The sequence below is a fragment of the Arthroderma uncinatum genome, assembly GCF_011692745.1.
Source record: "Arthroderma uncinatum strain CBS 119779 chromosome Unknown scaffold2, whole genome shotgun sequence".
Taxonomy (NCBI): Eukaryota; Fungi; Ascomycota; class Eurotiomycetes; order Onygenales; family Arthrodermataceae; genus Arthroderma; species Arthroderma uncinatum.
The window spans coordinates 48,075-68,401 of NW_022983864.1; the positions used below are offsets into that span (position 1 = coordinate 48,075).

Genomic DNA, 20,327 nt, shown 5'->3' on the forward strand with positions numbered 1-20,327 from the left:
CATTCCCACTCTGGACATGGTCCTGGTACTCTGGCCAGGCCACTAACCGTATACATTCAAGCGCGGTCGAGATAGATATATTCATAGGCATCGCTAAAATGAAGGAGGATCAAGGGCAGGCACTAATCGTGGCGAAACAACGCATCCAACACAGCCACGCACGAGGACGACCAGGCGAACAAGCGAGCAACCAGACCGTTGGGAGTGCATCTGGTCTGTCCCGCGGTATTTTTCGTCTCGCAGCCGACTCGAGATCCTTTCGCCCTGGCTGATATCTGGAGTAGGATCGAGAGTATTGGAACTGGCGGTAAAACATGAGTTTCATAGAGCCATCCTGCGTCGTCCTCTCATTGTTTCTACTCTTCTCTTCTCTTCTTCTTTTTCTCTCCTCCTCCTCTTTCACATCGTCTTCTTCCTCTCTCCTCCTCTACCACATCGTCTTCTCGTTTATCGTCGTCGTATGTAACACGTTTTACCATGCACAATATAGCTCAAATACGGTACGCAATACCAAAGTTACGCCACGAGGCGCTGACCAATAACAGCGGGGCCGAGGTCTATTTTTAGCTGGGGCTTAGTGGTTATGTAATGCAACATCCAACGCTGAGAGCGAAAGACGGCGAGGTACGGAGTAGAAGAGTGAAGAGTAGAGGCATGGAGGGGAGGAAAAGAAGACGCCAGAAGACGGCGTTGGAGGCCTGACTACTCCATACTCCGCCATGCAACCGTCCAACTTCCGGCGTCCTCTGCACACCTGAGTGTACCTGCGTATTATTAGATGTTTCAGGGTGCTGAGCTAAGCACGGGCGACTGGTTCTTCCGTGCCGGTAATTTCAAAGTACTAGTACCTGCTAGCCAGCCTAAATAAGCAGTAAGCTAAAGTACTGGTACACGCCGCTCTCGTCCCCCTTCGCCCTGCCCAGTCCTCCGCCCGGTCTTCTGCCTCCTCGCTCGTCCTGCTCAGGGGGCTGTGAAGAAGCGCTGGAAAATTTTAGGCGTCGTGCTTATTTTCTTCTTCCTCTGCCTCTTGCTCTCTTCTTTTCCTCTCGTCCGTCACCTATCTACGGGCTCGTCGCTCTGCTCGTCTCTCTCCTCTCGCTCACCTCGCGCTTCGCTCTGCTCTGCTCGCTGTCCCCGTCTATCACTTGACACGGGTCGTGACCTCCTAGGCCGCCAGCTTCGTGTGTGACCATCTCTCCCTCATTATCACCACCACCACCAACATAAGCAACTATCCTCCTACGGAGTCTCCCTTCTCATCGACTGCTCCCCTTCTCGTCGCTCTCCCGGTCGACTGTCGACTGTGTACGGCGTTTCTGTGCTGCCATTCGCTGGCTTGACCAACGCAACCGCGCACCCCAGAAGGAAAACACGGCCTCCATCGATCACAGCCTTTCTACCGCCCACGAACAACCAAAGGAGTAGATAGCGGCCTTCCGCGCTCGTCACCATGGCCTATCCAGGCCCCAGCTCCCCGGGAGGCTACAATGACGGCCACCGGCTGCAAGACATGACTCCCTCTGCAAGTGTAAGTCATCAAACGACAGGAGACCTCCTATAAGTTCACACATCCCTGCCCAGTCACTGTTTCATATCTTGAAATGATAATAAAGAAAGAATCCCAAGCAAGCACTGACATTTTCCCTTTTCTCTTCTTGTTTTTTTCGTTTAGCAATACCATCTGCCGCAAGAGGACGAGTCTTCCCGCTCGCTTCTCAACCAAAACCAGGGGCCCTACGGTGGTCCCTTTGACGACCCCCAGCAACGCGGCCACTCGCCCGTCAGGCCCTCCTCCAAGTACAGTCTGACCGAATCTTACTCGACTGATGCTCCCACCATGGCCCAGTACCCACAGGACCAGATGCAGAATCCGGCTGCCGGTTTTGGTGTGCCCGGACGCGTTCCTTCGCCCTACACCCGCAGCGAGACTTCCTCCACCGAGGCCTGGCGCCAGAGACAGGCTCCCCAGCAGGGGAACCTGCGCCGATATGCTACCAGGAAGGTCAAGCTGGTTCAGGGCTCTGTGCTGAGTATTGACTACCCGGTGCCTAGTGCCATCCAGAACGCCGTTCAGGCCAAGTACAGAAACGACCTCGAGGGCGGCAGCGAGGAGTTCACCCACATGAGATGTGAGTTCAGCCTGTAAGCTAGCTATGAGACTACCTTACTGACATATACAGATACTGCGGCAACTTGCGATCCCAACGAGTTCACCCTGCACAACGGCTACAATCTACGTCCAGCCATGTACAACCGTCACACTGAGCTGCTCATTGCCATCACTTACTACAACGAAGACAAGGTGCTTACTGCCCGTACCCTACACGGCGTCATGCAGAACATCAGAGATATCGTCAACCTGAAGAAGTCCGAGTTCTGGAACAAGGGCGGTCCTGCCTGGCAGAAAATCGTCGTCGCTCTGATCTTCGACGGCATCGATCCTTGCGATAAGGACACCCTCGATCTCCTGGCCACCGTTGGTATCTACCAGGACGGCGTCATGAAGAAGGACGTCGATGGCAAGGAGACCGTTGCTCACATTGTAAGTCTGGACAAACCCCCAACTCCTTGGAGTCGTGCCTCCCGCTAACACCTTACAGTTCGAATATACCACCCAGCTCTCCGTGACTTCGAACCAGCAGCTCATCCGGCCGCACGACGACAGCCCCTCGACTCTCCCACCTGTCCAGATGATGTTCTGCTTGAAGCAGAAGAACAGCAAAAAGATCAACTCCCACAGATGGCTCTTCAACGCCTTTGGCCGTATCCTCAACCCCGAAATCTGTATTCTTTTGGACGCCGGTACCAAGCCAGGCCCAAAATCCCTGCTCGCCTTGTGGGAGGCCTTCTACAACGACAAGGATCTCGGTGGATCTTGCGGTGAGATTCACGCTATGTTGGGTAAAGGGTGGAAGAACCTCATCAACCCCTTGGTCGCCGCACAGAACTTCGAGTACAAGATCAGTAACATTCTTGACAAGCCGCTGGAAAGTTCTTTCGGATACGTCAGTGTGTTGCCCGGTGCCTTCTCGGCCTACCGGTTCCGTGCCATTATGGGAAGACCGCTGGAACAGTACTTCCATGGTGACCACACCTTGTCCAAACAGCTTGGCCCCAAGGGTATCGAAGGCATGAATATTTTCAAGAAAAACATGTTCTTGGCCGAAGATCGTATTCTCTGTTTCGAGCTCGTCGCCAAAGCTGGTTCCAAATGGCATCTTACTTACGTCAAAGCCTCCAAGGGTGAAACTGATGTTCCCGAGGGAGCTCCCGAGTTCATCGGTCAGCGACGTCGATGGCTTAACGGTTCTTTCGCGGCTAGTATCTACGCCCTCATGCATTTCGGCAGAATGTACAAGTCTGGACATAACATTCTTCGCATGTTCTTCTTCCACATTCAAATGCTTTACAACACATTCACTGTCTTCATGACCTGGTTCGCTCTAGGTAAGTATTCCATATGCTGTTTCCTTTAACTGATCCACATGCTAACCATGGTATCCTGTAGCTTCGTACTGGCTTACTACTGCCGTCATCATGGACCTCGTCGGCAATCCTGGCCCGTCCAATTCTAACAGAGCATTCCCATTCGGCAACACGGTCACTCCTATTATGAACACCCTTTTGAAATACGCATATCTCGGCTTCCTGCTACTGCAGTTCATCCTGGCTCTCGGTAACAGACCCAAGGGGTAAGTTCCTTTCTCTATACTCAATCCTTCCTCATCAGGCCTGCTGACCTGGTAATCCTAGTTCCAAACATTCGTATATCACGTCTTTTATCCTCTTCGGTGTCATCCAGCTGTACATCATCATTCTATCCATGTACCTTGTCGTTCGTGCCTTCACTGCTGGTTCAAGTCTATCCTTCGACACCGAAAACGGCCCAGTCGAGTTTTTAAAATCCTTCTTCGGCTCTACCGGTCCCGGTATCATCGTCATCGCCCTCGCAGCCACCTTCGGTCTCTACTTCGTTGCCTCCTTCATGTACTGTGACCCATGGCACATGTTCACGTCGTTCCCGGCGTACCTTCTCATCATGTCCTCGTACATCAACATTCTCATGGTCTACGCTTTCAGCAATTGGCACGATGTTTCCTGGGGTACCAAGGGATCCGACAAGGCCGATGCCTTGCCTTCTGTGCAAACGACGAAAGAAGATGGCAAATCAGCAACAATTGAAGAAGTCGACAAACCGCAGGCGGATATTGACAGCCAATTCGAAAGTACCGTAAAGCGTGCGCTGACTCCTTACGTTGAACCCAAGACCGACGAGAAAAAGACCCTCGAGGATTCGTATAAGAGTTTCCGTACCCGACTTGTCTCCTCCTGGTTGTTTTCCAACGCCATTTTGGCCGTCGCTATTACAAGTGATAACTTGAAGGCACTCGGATTCACAGTATGTCTCTCCCCATTCCCATCCTCGAACCCCAATTTCGTTACTCCCAAAACTAACCCGTCAACTTTTTTAGTCACGAGCCACCGAGCGTACCAGTCGTTTCTTCCAGGCTCTTCTGTGGGCAACTGCGGCCCTCTCGCTCATTCGATTCATTGGAGCATGTTGGTTCCTTGGTAAATCCGGTATCATGTGCTGTTTCGCACGAAGATAGTAGTCCTTTTAATACCTCGATTCAGATTCACGGCTTTCCTTCTCCTCTTCTATCAAATACAATTTTCCTTTTTCCTTGCCCCCTTCTCCATGTTATCTTTTCTCCATTTCTCCTTCTGTTTCTCTTTTTTTTCCTAGTACACTCGAATTCTATTCTAATGTCCAATCCTGACCGGGTTGGGTACATGTCTGTATTTTAGATGAATACCTTTTGCTATTATGTACCTGACTCTCTCCCCGGTCGCCATTTTAGCTCTCTATGCTCTATGTCAAATTTGTTTCCCTCTTACGTTTTTGTTAGTCCGTCCACGTCCAGTTTTCTGTTTAATGCGCACAATCTGTGGGATAGGTCAAACTACGTCCCCTCATACCTATTATCTACCAAGTTTTATCCATATATACACTTGGTCATGCCTTTAATCTCTCTCCTCGTAATCTGCATCTCAAGCTTCCACATTCTCCTCGTAGCTGAGCGGCCAGGTAACTAGTCACGTGCTCTTATCGCGCCTCACGCTCTCGACTTTTGCCCGCCAAACATCCAACGACTCTGACCACCGCTTCGTTGTTGCATACTGCTTCCCTTAACGAATACTTACGACTGTGATTTTCCTTTCTTTACTTGCAGTACGATAAACATATACGCATCCGCGCTTAGTCTTTGTTCCTTGATATCCCTTTACAACCCATCTACAGGCTGTCAGTAGCGCTTATCTTGCATTTCACTCGACCTATTGTCCGCTTATCGGTAACGATCTGTCCCTCTCTCTTGCTGCCACGCCAGAACACCATATTTTGAGTTGTTTTATATTCTCATGATGCACCTATGAAAATACCTTTTGCCTAGTCAGAACTTCTTGTGCGCTATACTTGCTGATTTGTCAAACTTGGGCTGCAGATAACACCGAACTACATTGCTACCCAACACCTACACGCGCCTCTAACACGACGACCATTAATAGGAGCAATACGCTCTTTCCTAGTACCTAAATATTGACATCGACGAGTCTAGCCATTCCGCACATATAGACACCTGTGGACGACCATTAGCGTATCGCTTGGCCCATCCTTTTCCAGCGTTTTGTGTATATTGTAGGCGGGCGCGGGGTTACTATCTTCAATAGTTACTTGCTAGCTAGCTTCTGTTGAAGATGTTGAAAATATGGTCTATGGTATGGTTACTTGGCTTATTCGCCTCATATATTATCAACACCGGAAGACTGACTCATAGCAGAAACAGAAACAACAGCAAGCCGACAATGCAGAGGGCGGCGGCGGTGCAGTGGAAACAAAAAAGAAGAAGAAAGTGACTGCTTCTCAGCTACGAGTGCAGCGTGGTATGTCTACAGTTGCACGCTTTTATACCTCCCGGTAAACTAACGGGTGGATTATAGATCTCGCCGAATTGTCTCTCGGAAGCACGATGAAAATGACCTTCCATAACCCTGACGATATTCTGAACTTTGTTTTAACCATCGAGCCGGACGAGGGCATGTATCGTGGGGGCACATTCTCCTTCACATTCTCCATCAACCAGAACTTCCCACATGACCCTCCAAAGGTCAAGGGCCAGCAAACGATATATCACCCCAACATCGACCTTGAAGGGAACGTGTGTCTGAATATTTTGAGGGAGGACTGGAAACCAGTATTAAATTTGAATGCGGTCATAGTTGGGCTACAGGTATTTATTCTTGCTTGCGGTTGGCCGCTGCTCTCCCGTAATAGGGGGTCTTGCTAATACATAAATAGTTCCTCTTCCTTGAACCAAATGCGTCTGATCCACTGAATAAAGAGGCGGCTGAAGATCTACGCCTCAACCATGAAGGATTTAAGCGGAACGTTCGAACAGCCATGGCCGGTGGCTCTGTCAAAAACATACAGTATGACCGAGTAACTCGATAAACATGGGCGAGTTAAGCAAGTAATCACCAAGGCAATGAACACTTATATAATATCATTTTGTCCCGACTTCCTTCGCTCTTTCATATTACTTCCCACATTACAACTTCCCAGAGAAGCGTTTTCTTCAACATAGGTTGCGTCCGTCACCTATAGCCACGACGGCTTAAATTCTCGATTCCATCCTTACCTTCATGTCATCACTGCTAGATAGCTATTCGTACCGATTACAGCCGCAACTATTATAGACTCGGGGAGAATATCATGGTATGTTCCTATACTGCGTGTAACCTACTAAGATATGAATTAACCTAATGAGTAGCAGTATGTATTCTCAGCCCTATTCTACCACAGATCGTCTCACCGAAACCATATAAATAATGTAACAGCCATAGAAATTTGGAGAACCCCGACCAATGAGATAAATCGTCCTGACAAGGCGTTGGTTTTCTTTAAAAAGTTGTCTTATATACATGATACAACACACACGTCGACATCCTTCGCCTATCTCTTGTCGTAGCGTGCATCATGACATTTTGGCGGGTGCAAGCAACTCATACCCAAGTCCCTCTAACGATCCACAGGACTGGGTGCATAGGTGATGGGGCAAGCAAAAGAGAGGAGATCGAGAAATTGCATGTATGGTTGAGGTTTGGTTCGGGGACGGGTTCGCTTAAGCGGAGAGTTCCTCGGCACGCTGGGCTTCGAGCTTGGTGTAGTAGTTGTCACGGGCGCGGACACGGGGAAGGTGATAGCCTAATTATACATCGCGGTGTATGTGTCAGAGAGGAGAGCCGAGAATGTCTGTAGCGGTAGGTGAAGGATACTACTTACCGTACCACCAGAAGTAGCCAGAGGTAACTCCGAGGCCTACAGTTGGTGACTAGTTAGATAATCTCTTGGGCAAGGCCATGTAACCCGTATGGAGCGCCAATGGATGGAGAATGTGCCGCAAAGCAGGTCGCTTCCAGACTCATGAGTCTTTAGATGTCGACGCCAGACGACTTACCCATGGCAGTGCTGAGGTCCAGGACCAAGCCCCGGCGGAGCATCTAATGCAGAAGTAAAGCGGTTAGCATGCAAGAACGAGCAATGGGTGAACGCAATGCTCATCTTCGCCGCGGAACCCGGAGCAGCTGTGAAAGCTAGACACAGCCGTCTCACACGGTGGGCGTGGTGGATGCAGCACTTACTCCAGTGATTGGTTTCATAGCCGCTACGCCGGCCATTGTAGAAGAGCGAAGATTGAGATCAGGCAGAGAGCGCCGGAGAGAAGATGTCTGCGTCGTCGAAGCGGTTTGAGTGTGAATTTCAAGGGCGTCGAGAGAGTTGAAGTTGGAGTTTGGAGGTTTCCAATGGTCAGCGTCTGGGTCACGTGATTCTCACACCACCAACACAGACGAAGTCGAAGAAGACGAAGACGACGAGGAAGACAGCAAAGAAGAAGAATGGGAAGGGAAGTAAGAGGCAGAGGAGGTAGACAGCGTTTCTACTATGTGCACCTCTACATCAATAGAGCGAATACAATAAGAGGCTTCTCGTCAATAGTTGAATGCGCTGGGTCGAACAACACCATCACGTGACTACATTTCTGTCCTCCAGGTTTGCGAGCATCGAGTTGGAGGCGCGATTTACCTCCATCGCAGCGAGAGGAACAACGGGCATCAGAGTCGCCCAGTCTCTGCTTGATCTGCCTCTGCATGCATCACCTATACCCACGGCCGCGCCTATTATCACCTCAGCCTTCAGTTCTTGCGCTTCACGACTCCCAAACGTCGCTCAGATGGCTCTCACCAACTCGACCCAAGCTCCTCCCTCACCACAGAACTCAGCGAAACGGCCGTCTTCCGATATAGAGTGCGCTTCTCCAGCGAAGAAACAGCGACAATCATATCGCCGTCACCACCGTCTGCGAGAGTTCGCAGAGTTTGGTGGTCCCGGCGCAGAAATCTTGAACGACAGCAAGTCGATCGATACACAGCTGAATGCGTCGATAGGAAGGGTATTGGGTGAAGTTGGTTTCGATGGGATAGAGCCCGTCGTCTTAGACAGCTTTAGGAATAATGTTGAAGAGCGTACGATTTACCGCCTTCTCTTCCAACTCATTATATACGTCGATGTTCGTTTTGTTGACCAAAAGAAAATGATTGCTTTAGACATGCTTCACTTCCTGTCCTATGTACGCCACTCGATGACATCCAGCCGGAGAGTGCAACCTATCCCACAAGATTTTGAACATGCGCTCCGATATCACTCGATACGCGTAGATTCCCTCCGTCCGCACCTCAAAGCCTTCCCACACACCATACAGTCCTCACCCTCAACTCCTACAACCAAGTCATCCCTCCTCACCCCCCCACCCGAAGATGACGACGACGAGCCAATACCAGCCCGCAATTTCGCCTTCCTAGGCCCTGAGCTAAATGTCACAAACGACGATTCTAAGAGGACCTCGTATATCCCCAAAAACTTCCCCAGATTCCCGAGCAAACACACATATCAGGAAACGCCGGTATATGCGACCAAACGAGAAATGAACCCTGAAAAGATTCGAGAGCGCGCGACAGAAGAAGGGAGGCTGGGCGAGGAGGCACTGCGCAAGCTTACCCGTGCCGCGAGAGATGGCCAGGCAAGCACGCGAGGGCAGCGAGAAAGGAGCTTATGGGGCCGCAAAAATGAGAGTATGGACAGTATGTTCGAGAAGACTCTCAAGGCGCTAATGAAGTCGAGCTCCGCGGGGAGTGGTAAACAGGGCGACATCGCCTCGACACTGGGTCTGGGGCCGATTGTGAATAGTAGCCGAGTCTACTGGCGGAAAATGTCGACTCCCAGTGCCCGCTCTGATTCGCAGCGGACAACAGATTGGATAAAGGGCGGAACCGCGGAAGTCGAATAAGCTGGCCTTTGATATCGACGCCTTTTTAAAACGTCCCCCTGGACACTCGCCTGCTGGGTCGGGCGGGTGGACCAACGCCATGACATGCCGTGACGTTATCCTACACATGCTTCAGGCCACAGTTAATGCATTGCCCAATAATCCCATGTAAATATTAGCTTCATAATTCATAATCCATACCTTTCTATGACTTGATCGCCCCCAATCTATCCTTCGACTGCACTCTCCGCCCTTCCCATGCCGTTGTTTCTGCTGTAACCCCGTTTGCACACCTATTAAATAACATCAGCGTAGAACAACAGCCAGGGGGGGCGAGATGAGGATATTACCTCCGGAAAAGCCTGGTAAACGTAGTGCACCTAACCACGCCTGGTTCCGGCGGTCCAGCTTCGGGAGGATTGCATGAGTACTGCGTCAGTTCGTGAAGAGGACACTGGGAAAGGTCGAGATGGCCGCCCTTGCGAGCCTTGGTTTTATAGCCGACGTGATGGCTTTGGAGGCGCTGGGGGAGCTCACTAGCTGGCCATGATTCGATGAGAGGAGCCATTGGAGAGGTTGCACGTCTGTAGTCGGAGTGTCCAGTATCGATCTTCGGTCTGTCGGCTACCTCGACGGTGGACGTGAAGGTGAAAGATATTTGAGGCGTAGACATTGACGATGTGCATTAAATATTTCGACCATTTTTATATTTCGGCCAAGCAACCCCAGTTAACCCCCAGAATATGCATGTTATAGAGCCCTTCGATATGTTTTATATTGGATAACATTAGACAGCCATATACGGAGTCTACTCTATACTAAGTTGATACGGCATGAGGGTTCTGGAAGACCTGTCTACAATCGCGGTGTTGACAGTAAATAACTACGAACTTCAAGACTCTACAACCAACAGGATACTCTTCCCTCGACCCATGGTAATGACCAACTGAGGCCAGACTAGAGAATGGCAGCAAAAGCCTTTGGCAAACGGCTCTGTGAAGAGGTCGAAAATGACGGTCTTGATAGCGTGAGTCCTTTGAACCGTCCGTCGAATGAGCCTGGTTAACGGTGCAAATAGATTCTACGCGACGTGAAACGTAGATGCGCTTCAGATCCCAAGGGCCATGTCCCGACATCTCCAGTTGGCATCAAGGTGATTGATGACATGTTGCGTATATTCCATCGGCCACCAGCTCCTCGCCCCGGAGTCCCTGACCGCCACAAGGTGCTCGAGATCACAGGCTCCAGGTACGGCTCTGGAGCTGGCAAGACGTCATTACTCTACTATATCATCTCTATTGGCATATTGCCTGCATCGTTCAACGGTGTCCAGATCGGTGGGAGGGACGGGGCCGTGGTGTTTCTGGACTCAGACAACCGCTTCAATGCTGCACGTCTACGAGATATAGCTATGAACTATGTCCGCGAGAAGAAGCGAAAGAAGGACACCGGTTCACCACCACGGGAGAAGCGACAGAGAGAGGATGAGACTGAGCTACGAAAGATGGTGGAAGGGTGTCTACAACATGTCCATGTCTTCAAGCCGACGTCTTCTGATTCCTTGCTGGCGACACTGCAGTCAATGGAGTCATATCTGCTGGACACCACGAAACATCATTCTGCCCATAAACGACTTCATTCCATCATGATAGATAGTACGTCCTCCTTTTACTGGCAGGACAAACGTCAAGCCTTTATAGACAGTCTTCCGACAGAGGTACCAAAGTACATATACGGCGACCTGCCACCGCTCCGCGAGATCGTGCACTCAGCTCGTGGTATCGTCAAATGCTTGCGAGAACTACAGCACAGGTTCGCCTGTCCCGTCATCTACACAGTGACCGGTAGGATCAGGGGAGATCTGTGGAAACCCAAACCGAGCGGCTTCGGGGCCCCGATTGAATCTCTATATGCACGCCCGAAAGTCATGTCATTCATGCACCATCTACCGCACCCATGGCGATCGTATTCGACAGTACGACTTGTTGTCCGGCGCGATCGAGTGCGTCGTTTCTCGGCAGTCTCGGTCAGGGAGGCGATGCATCAAGCACGCCAACGTCAGTTTGTGGTTGCGCAGGGGAGGTTTTCCGCGTGGATCGATCCGTGGGGGAAAGAGGACTGGCCATCTTGGATTTCGCCTTCAATACAGAAATTAGAAGGGGGAGGGCGGTTTACTTATTTCGTCCACAGCCTTGGTGTTACTTTAAAGGAGTAAAAATAGTATCTCATTTGTATGTGTATATCTATAAAAAAGTAGGAGTCGTCTATGAACTAGATGTAGCGAACAGCTGCGACATGGCTTCTATAGTAGTATTTCCTCCTGAGAAGATGACCCCAACGTTCCAGCCGTCTTCGCCAGCTTCGCGTTCGACAATCTGTCTGAACTCTTCGTCAAAGAGGCAGACGGCCAGGGGAACGGCCGCACTAGGCTCGATAACTATCTTCATTCTCTCAACAACCAGCTTCATGACACTCTTGATCTGCTCCTCTGTCACGCTAAACACGCCACGAGACTTGCTAGAGTCGGAGAGGATGCTGAATGCGATCTCGCCCATGGGGGTTCTCAGCCCATCAGCGATGGTAAGTGACTTGACAGCTGGGATTCTTTCACCGGCCTTGAGTCCACGACGAGCATCATCTGCACCTTGGAATGATGGTTCAGCACCGAAGACGTATATCTTCTTACCGTTCTCCCGCGGCTCAGCAAAGAACGAAGCCGTTCCGGAATTCAGCCCTCCTCCGCCGAGAGGCGTGATGACCGCGTCCAGGCCACATCCCTTTCCATCCTTGCCTAGACGGACACTCAGCCCTGGAGTTTCAGACACGAGCTTGTTAACCTGCGCCTCTAGCTCGAGGCCGGCCGTCCCCTGGCCAAGTACCGTGTCTGGGTGATCGTACGGATGGATCAAAATGGCACCGGTCTCCTCCTGGGCCTTACGTACGACTGCCTCACGCTCGTCGCTTGTGGAGCCAGAAAAGATAACCTTCCCACCGTAGCCCTTGGTAGCTTCTATCTTGGATGGAAGAGATATCGACGGCATGATGATGTACGCCGGGATAGAGAGAGTCGATGCGGCGAGAGCTACGGCCTGCGCATGGTTTCCTACACGCAAGATGTTAGCCAATTGTCTCTTACATGGGGCCGTCATATAATAGATACGCCAATTGATGAGAGAGCGAGAGGGGGGGAGGGAGGATCAACCTGAACTGTGAGTGATAACACCGCGTTTCCTAACCTCCTCCTCACCCTTGGTCTGAATCACACGCAGAATCGAATGAAACGCCCCGCGCACCTTGAACGCGCCAATACGCTGGAAGTTCTCGCATTTGAAGAAGAAGTTGATCTTTGGGCGAGCCGGCTGCTGGCCCTCGAACGGGGTTCCTTTCAAGGCATCAGGGGTCTGCGGCGTGGAGGCAAGGGAGTTGAGGGTCTTGCAGGTGAGGACGGGTGTTTCGTAGATGTACGGCTTCACCAGAGAATGGGCCTTCTGGATATTCTCCTGCGTGATGGGTAGCCAGTGCTGCTTGTCCGTCATGGTTGCTTCTTTATATATCTACCGGCTATTCAGTGTTCTTCTTCAGCAGGGGTTGTAGACCGGGATCTGGAGGGGTAAAAGTGGGATGGCTATAGAGCTGAATGTGCCCTATAAGTAGCTGGCGGAGGGGACGATGGGAGTCAGAGAACATTCTACGCCATACGATGCAAGTAAGCAGAGTACCAAAGGGCGTAGTGACAAGCCCGTATACGAAGACACGAAGAAGATTAGGGAAGACAAAAACCGTGAGTTTCGGCATAATTTTTTGCATTTCCCGAGATGCGCCAAGACGACAGCGACTACAAACTACCGAGAGCCCCTTTGGCCAGCGAGGCAGCGAGCGGATGGTACAAGATGGCATATGTGACATGTCAAGATAGAAAACGGGTAAATAAGAAAGCCCCCCTGGTATCCTTTTTTGTCGGGTTATATTACAATTCTTTTACTTCTGGTTCTCGGGACGGAGGGATCTGTGGGGTGAAGAAGAGGTCAGCAAGGGTGTAACGGCGGGAAAGGAGAAAGACCAGGGACAAGTCGGCTTACCTGACGGCCTTTCCGGCTCTCCAGATCTCCAGGTCGCGGATCTCCTGCATCTCCCTCTCGTACTTCTCGCGGTAGTCCTTCTGCGAGTTGTAGTCCAGAGAGCGCTGTGTCTCCCTGCCGTCCTTGACGCTGTCGTACAGTTCGTTGAAGACGGGCTTGAGGGTGTCCTTGAACTTGCCGCTCCAGTCGATGGCACCACGACGAGCAGTGGTGGAGCAGGCAGCGTACATCCAGTCCATTCCGTTGGCACCGATAAGCGGATACAAACTCTGGGTGGCCTCCTCGACTGTCTCGTTGAAGGCTTCACTGGGGCTGTGGCCGCGCTCGCGGAGAACCTCGTACTGGGCGAGGAACATGCCGTGGATACCACCCATCAAGCAACCACGCTCACCGTAGAGGTCAGAGTAGACCTCCTTTTCAAAGGTTGTCTTGTAGAGGTAGCCACTGCCGACGGCAACACCGAGGGCAACGGCCTTCTCTTCGGCGTTTCCGGTCACGTCCTGGAAGACGGCGACGGAGGAGTTGATACCCCGTCCCTCACGGAAGAGAGAGCGGACAGTACGTCCGGAACCCTTAGGGGCCACCAGGATGACGTCGATGTCCTTGGGCACCTCGACCTTGGTCAAGTCCTTGAAGACGGGCGAGAAGCCGTGGGAGAAGTAGAGGGTCTAGGGTCGTCAGCATCATCTAATCTTTTTCTTCTTTTTTCTTCATTGCACCGGGTGAAGGCTGGAACGCACCTTTCCCTTGGTCAGGAGAGGCTTGATGGTGGGCCAGGTCTCGCTCTGGGCGGCATCACTGAGCAGGTTCATGACGATGGTACCCTTCTTGATGGCCTCGGTGACGTCGAACAGGTTCTTGCCGGGGACCCAGCCGTCCTGAACGGCCTCCTTCCACGAGGCACCGTCCTTGCGCACACCGACGATGACATTGAGGCCGTTGTCGCGCAGGTTGAGGCCCTGGCCGTGGCCCTGCGAGCCATAGCCGATGAGCGCCAGGGTATCATTCTTGAAGTATTCCTACAGCCGGGCCAGGTCAGTCAGTTGAACGTCTGGACGATGGGGTGAAAACGAGGCATAAAGACTCACCAGGAGCTTCTCCCGTGGCCAGTCCTCACGCTCTACAGAACCCGCAGTCAGCTAGCCATACCTCGGCAAGTCCTAGAGCCAGCAGCACTTACCGTAGACCTTCTCCTTGGTGCCGGCAAAGTCGATGGTCTTGACGCCGCGTGTCTGCTGGACGACGGGGGACGCAATTGCAGCTCTGGCAGCGCTGATAAGGGCCGGTCGAGAGTTCGCGGCGGTGATGAACGACCTGCGAGAGATGCTGGAGGCTGTTCGGGCGACGGCCCTAGCCAGTGGTCGTGCAGCCATAGAGGGAGATGTAGAGAGATGTAGAGAGATAGGGAGAGGAAGCAATTGATCGAGGAAGAGAGCAATTGATCGTGGAAGAGGCAGGACGAGGCAGAGTCCGGTTTGTATATTTATACACAAGGGGAGAAAACGAGGCCCGGCGGGTGAGTCAAAAAGAGGAAAGGGAAGTTGACTCGGCCCTTGTTCCTTCCGAGCGTCCTTTTTTTCCTTTTCTGTGGCCTTTTTTTGTCCAGGGTTGGAAGGAGCTTGGGCCAGGTTTCAGGCTGCATCTGGACTAGCGCGTCCGGTATCGGCGCAGGGATCAATAATTCCCCGATGCACGTGATGCACATTACATATATATACATATACATATACACATACATATACAGGATATACAGGATATAGAAGAGAAGAAGAGGAGAGGAGAGAGGAGAAGAGACGCTATAGTCACCTCGTGGCCGGGATATCATGGATGGTGGCCTTCGTAGGTCACCTCGAGAGACACGTGATAGTAACAGTGACACGTGATATTACTCACAGACAGCAGGGGAAGGACGACGTCATGCTACATCTACATCTACATACATCTACATACATCTACATACATCTACATCTATACATACGGGGAGAGTCATGGAGATTTGCAGAGGCTATATCGTGTCTGTATAGACAAGGGATCGTGACCAGCTCTTCCGTAGATGCGGCCTAGAGCAAGCCTACACATCCTCTGGGCGAAACTCTGTTATTGAATTTACTGACCCTGCCTAGCTCCGTGTCCACCTGCCTTCGACCAGACTCGATCTCTACTGGTACGGAGTATACACTTCTATGGACTACTCCTCTGGACGCCGTCTTTCTCTGTCTCTTGTCTGTCTCTTGTCTGTCTCTTGTCTGTCTCTTGTCTGTCTCTTGTCTGTCTCTTGTCTGTCTCTTGTCTGTCTCTTGTCTGTCTCTTGTCTGTCTCTTGTCTGTCTCTTGTCTCTCTCTTGTCTATGGAGTCTGTCTCTTGTCTATGGAGTCTGTCTATGAGGCGTTGGGACCCCGTGACCGCGGGAGGCTCCCGGACGCAACTCTAACTCTAACTAAATCAAGCCTAAATCAAGCAAACAGCAAACTTGCATCCCAGTCGCGTCCAACCACTCCCCAGCCGAGTCCACGTCCACAGTTACCCACCAGGACGAGCGGGTGAAGGCGCACGCTGCTCGGCTGGACCTCGACTCCCCTGGTGCGAGGTGTATATAAGATCGGCCGCGCGCGATCAGCCTTATATATATATACCAGCATGGACAGCGGCCGTGCGTTGTCCCCACGCAGCCGCAAGCACCACCGTTTTTCATCCTCGCTCCGTCCAGCAGACACAGAGCAAGAAGGGAAGATACGACGAGCGCGGCGATGTTGACCTCCAAGCTGCTCTCGTCCGCCCCGCACATTGCCACCCAGCGGGCCCTGATCGTCCTCGACCTGCAGAACGACTTCGTCAGGCAGCACGGCAACCTGTTCGTCCCCAACGCTGCTGACTTCCTCTCCCTCGTTCCAGACCTGGCTCGTCTCTTCCGCGAATCGGGAGAGGTCATCTGGGTGCAGAGCGTGTTCGAAGAGCGTCGTCCCGTCCATGACGCCCTGGGGAGAGACACCGTCGTGCTGGAGGATGGTTCGTCCAGCACAAGTACCAGCACCAGCACCAGCACCAGTAACAGCAAGCCGGCTTCACGGAATGCAAACACGAAGCAGCCGGTGACGCTTCCGCCGGATACCGCCTACCAGGACGATCCAGAGGCCTTTCTCTCTGCCTCTGATAAAGTCTGCGCCGGTCGACGTTGCTGTCTGCCCAACTCCTCGGGTTTCCATTTCCCTGCTCCTATCCTTGCCGCCATCGATCCAAATGAAGACACGGTCCTCGTCAAGTCAGAATACTCTGCTTTCCAAACTCATGGCCTGCTTCTCTCCCTTCGATCTAGATTCGTCACTGAAGTGTTCGTCTGCGGCTCCCTGTCCAACGCCTCTGTCTATGCCACCGTTCTCGATGCGGTGCGCCACGGCCTGGCGGTCACCCTGATCGAAGACTGCCTAGGCTACCGAAGCTCCCTGCGCCATAGAGAGGCTATGCGACGCATGGCTGATATAATGGGCGCAAACGGGATAACGAGTCGCGAGCTGATGGACGGCCAGGACGACTTTGCTCCAAGCGTTTCGTCGGTTCACGCGCAGCCAACCTCCTCGCTGGTCACTGGGATTGAGGAGAGAATAGGTACGCTTGGCCTCTCCTCTTCGCCTACACAAAAGAATGCCGATAGCCAATCCCCCGCGTGGCGGCACAATGTTCCCGTCACACGTCGACGGAAACAGGCAGACAAACCTAAGCAAGACGGTGCTGACCAGACAAAAGATTTTCTTCAGACCGGCCAACGGCCAGTTGCCCAACCTGAGAAGAAAGTCGTCGACAATCCACAGGCTGGTCAGCCCTCACCTCGAAAGCAAAAGCCGGCTCAGCCCCTCAATTGCGGTCCAGGGGACAGCATCGCCAGCGGGGACTCGCGCATACTCTACGATCTGGACATTCCTGCCGGGTCCTTCCAGCGTCTACGTGAGGAGGTCAATTGGCAGAAAATGTACCACATGTCAGGACAAGTTCCACGATTGGTGTCAGTCCAGGGAAGTGTGGCAGCGAACGGATCGATACCAATATATAGACATCCGGCAGACGAGTCTCCGCCGCTTTCTCCATTCACCGCAACGGTTGATCAGATACGGGCGGTGGTGGAGAAACTGCTTGGCCACCCGTTAAACCACGTCCTTATACAGTTATACCGAGATGGCGATGATCGCATCTCGGAACATTCTGACAAAACCCTTGACATCGTCAGAGGATCTAACATCTGCAACGTTAGCCTTGGAGCACAGAGGGCAATGACACTGCGAACAAAAGCAGACGCAAAGGGCACCGTTGATGGAGCAAATGAGAGCGGAAGGCAGACACAGCGCGTCCCCATGCCACACAACTCGCTATTTATCCTTGGTGAAAAGTCAAATATGGAATGGCTTCATGGAATTCGGCCAGACAAAAGACCAGACAAGGAAAAGTCTCCAGAGGAGCTTGCTTTTAATGGCCAGCGTATCTCCCTTACCTTCAGGCAAATTGGAACCTTTATAAACCCCAAGACAGATACCATCTGGGGCCAGGGCGCGCTGTCAAAGACGGAGGCGGATGCTAGAACCATCGTGCATGGAGAGTCAACCCAGACCGAACGGATGATTCGTGCCTTTGGCAAGGAAAACCAGCAGTCAGATTTCAATTGGGAAGAACATTATGGGCTCGGGTTTGATGTCGTTAATTTTGTTACCACCTCCACCGCCAAACTTATCACCGCTGGCTGTGATGCCACTGCAGATCTTTCGGTGCGGTTAGCCTTGACTGAAAACGGTATTCGATATGATATGGCTCGCATTGACGATCTCCCGTCCAAGCTTATAAGTGACTCTAACGTCCGCCAGGCACGAGAGAAACATCTCCCTCTCCTGGTCGACTCGGATGGCTCTACAATCGTTACGGGAAATGTAGACATCCTTCTGCATATTGCTCACATCGCCCACAACCGCCTCCCAGAGGTTGCCCCTGACCCTGAAACCAAGGTGGACGGCCTGACTTTGGAAGACAGGCTCGATGCCGCTGATACGCTTCACCGTGCGTGGACCACGGCCTCTTCTGGCAGCATCTCTGAGCAAGCCAATGACACACTATCCCTCTTCGGCTCCCTAATTCTCGGCAAATTTTACATAAACGGAAAACTGTTTGGGGTGGATGACTGCGCTGTTTGGCCTATCTTAAAGGACATTGTGGAAACTAAGGATGGTAATGACGTTCTTGAAGATAAGTTCCCAGTTCTCACTGGATACTATGCGAGAGTCAAAAAACGAGCCTGCGTGAAGCAGGTCATGGATGAGACTGTGGCGCTCGCCGGGTAGACTCTAGGCTTGCTTCTCTTTATACACGAATACTGGGGTTTTATTATCACTACACAGCGTTTAGCTTACATAGGATGGGTAGCGTATAATTAAATTCATTCTAGTATTTACAAAATATATATACCTATTAGGCTAATAGATAATGAGTGCAATCATAGCTTCTCAAAAGTGGGAGTGCGTTTCTCCAGACCCGATAGGAGAGCCGCCGAGATGTCGCCCGTCTGAAGCGCAGCACTATTCCATACACCAGTATACCTCAAACCTGCCAGCTTAGTTAGTACAGTGCCACAAATCAAGCCTGGAGGGAATACATACCGTCCTGGACGGAATGGTCGATAGACCAATTTAATAACTCTTTGGTTCCCTGCACAGCAACTGGACTCTTCGAGGCAATCAACTTCGCTGCGCCCAACGCCTTCTCAACCATGACTTCCTTATTTTCAAATACAGCGCTAACGTATCCGACCTCTTTCGCCTCTTTGGCCCCAAATACTCTCGCCGTAAGACAAACGTCCTTGACCCAGCTATAACTCCCTACGGCCTTGGGTAGTCGTGAAAGCGTTCCGATGTCCGCAGCAAGGCCAATATCGACTTCCTTGACGCAGAACTGGGTATCAGCAGAGCAATATCGGATATCAGTAGCAACCGACAGGTCGATTCCAAGTCCAAAATTTATCCCATGCATCGCTACAATGACCGGCTTTTCACACTTGTCCACGGCTGTGATACAATCCTGGAACGAAGCGATGTGACGGCGGAAAATGGCAGCAAGCCTAGCAGCATCTCCATCCGGCTTTGGCCCAAGGAGACTTTTGGATGCAGCTTTGACGTCAAGACCGGCGGTAAATGCGCGGGAACCAGCGCCTGAGAGGACAATGGCGCGGACGTTGGGGTCGTGGGAGAGCTGATTGAATACGTCGCGGAGTTCTAACCACATCCTATTTACCGCAGAGTTAGACATACTACGCCATTAAGAAGCCAAGGGGATAAAGGCATACGCTTCGAAAAAGGAATTGAGCTTGTCTGCCCGGTTAATCTCGACGTGGGCGACATATTCAGCTGGGAAGCTAACAAGGAAGTATTTCGGGGAGTAGCTGGAGGCCATGCTGAAAACGATTGATGCGAGGTGAAATTATAGCGAAGGAGAGTCTGTTAAGTGATAGCAGATATTTCTTAATAATTATACAGGTAGTCTTTCCCTTCCCCGAGCCGGCCATGTGAGAAGAAGCGCCGCGGAGGAAGATGATGGAGGTGGAGTAGTTATGCATCGCTGGGCCTCGGCTCAAAATATCTACCTACTAACAAAGGGCGAGGGACTCAGTTGATTGAATAGAGCGAGGTACTAGCTGTAACATGAGCTATAACACGATAGTTGAGGAACATCATATCGTTCATTTATCAATTCAACCTTGGTTCTCATATATGAGGCAGCTTTTCCCACCCGCAAATTCCATTCCATTCATCGGCCTCTCGGTGATATCAAGTATAATAATTCAGCCGGACGGTATGAAGGATATGGTTGACAACGTTTAATCAGAGCCATCCGG

The 20,327-nt window shown here is 51.6% G+C and overlaps 8 protein-coding genes across 8 annotated transcripts; 5 read left to right on the forward strand and 3 right to left on the reverse strand.

Moving 5' to 3' along the window:
* Positions 1 to 1,450: 1,450 nt before the first annotated feature.
* GIQ15_01961 (chitin synthase G) lies at positions 1,451 to 4,610 on the forward strand (the record flags this gene model as incomplete). The annotated part of the gene is made up of 7 exons (XM_033549378.1): positions 1,451 to 1,528; positions 1,673 to 2,129; positions 2,181 to 2,542; positions 2,601 to 3,447; positions 3,509 to 3,692; positions 3,754 to 4,399; positions 4,473 to 4,610. The coding sequence occupies 7 exons, from the start codon at positions 1,451 to 1,453 to the stop codon at positions 4,608 to 4,610; spliced, it is 2,712 nt and encodes a 903-aa protein (XP_033406539.1).
* A 1,147-nt stretch (positions 4,611 to 5,757) lies between these two features.
* On the forward strand, positions 5,758 to 6,511 carry GIQ15_01962 (ubiquitin carrier protein; the record flags this gene model as incomplete). Its single annotated transcript, XM_033549379.1, has 4 exons — positions 5,758 to 5,778; positions 5,841 to 5,943; positions 6,001 to 6,290; positions 6,359 to 6,511. The coding sequence occupies 4 exons, from the start codon at positions 5,758 to 5,760 to the stop codon at positions 6,509 to 6,511; spliced, it is 567 nt and encodes a 188-aa protein (XP_033406540.1).
* Positions 6,512 to 8,291: 1,780 nt separating this feature from the next.
* GIQ15_01963 (bromodomain associated domain-containing protein) lies at positions 8,292 to 9,404 on the forward strand (the record flags this gene model as incomplete). Its single annotated transcript, XM_033549380.1, has 1 exon — positions 8,292 to 9,404. The coding sequence occupies one exon, from the start codon at positions 8,292 to 8,294 to the stop codon at positions 9,402 to 9,404; it is 1,113 nt and encodes a 370-aa protein (XP_033406541.1).
* A 943-nt stretch (positions 9,405 to 10,347) lies between these two features.
* GIQ15_01964 (uncharacterized protein) lies at positions 10,348 to 11,598 on the forward strand (the record flags this gene model as incomplete). Its single annotated transcript, XM_033549381.1, has 2 exons — positions 10,348 to 10,410; positions 10,462 to 11,598. 2 exons carry the CDS (start codon positions 10,348 to 10,350, stop codon positions 11,596 to 11,598), a joined length of 1,200 nt encoding a protein of 399 aa, XP_033406542.1.
* A 49-nt stretch (positions 11,599 to 11,647) lies between these two features.
* Positions 11,648 to 12,919, reverse strand: GIQ15_01965 (threo-3-hydroxyaspartate ammonia-lyase; the record flags this gene model as incomplete). The annotated part of the gene is made up of 2 exons (XM_033549382.1): positions 11,648 to 12,486; positions 12,631 to 12,919. The coding sequence occupies 2 exons, from the start codon at positions 12,917 to 12,919 to the stop codon at positions 11,648 to 11,650; spliced, it is 1,128 nt and encodes a 375-aa protein (XP_033406543.1).
* A 442-nt stretch (positions 12,920 to 13,361) lies between these two features.
* Positions 13,362 to 14,835, reverse strand: GIQ15_01966 (ketol-acid reductoisomerase; the record flags this gene model as incomplete). The annotated part of the gene is made up of 5 exons (XM_033549383.1): positions 13,362 to 13,389; positions 13,463 to 14,130; positions 14,203 to 14,481; positions 14,551 to 14,582; positions 14,643 to 14,835. 5 exons carry the CDS (start codon positions 14,833 to 14,835, stop codon positions 13,362 to 13,364), a joined length of 1,200 nt encoding a protein of 399 aa, XP_033406544.1.
* Positions 14,836 to 16,209: 1,374 nt separating this feature from the next.
* GIQ15_01967 (isochorismatase family protein) lies at positions 16,210 to 18,780 on the forward strand (the record flags this gene model as incomplete). The annotated part of the gene is made up of 1 exon (XM_033549384.1): positions 16,210 to 18,780. One exon carries the CDS (start codon positions 16,210 to 16,212, stop codon positions 18,778 to 18,780), a length of 2,571 nt encoding a protein of 856 aa, XP_033406545.1.
* A 152-nt stretch (positions 18,781 to 18,932) lies between these two features.
* Positions 18,933 to 19,885, reverse strand: GIQ15_01968 (enoyl-CoA hydratase/isomerase family protein; the record flags this gene model as incomplete). Its single annotated transcript, XM_033549385.1, has 3 exons — positions 18,933 to 19,042; positions 19,096 to 19,718; positions 19,779 to 19,885. The coding sequence occupies 3 exons, from the start codon at positions 19,883 to 19,885 to the stop codon at positions 18,933 to 18,935; spliced, it is 840 nt and encodes a 279-aa protein (XP_033406546.1).
* Between the last annotated feature and the right edge of the window lie 442 nt (positions 19,886 to 20,327).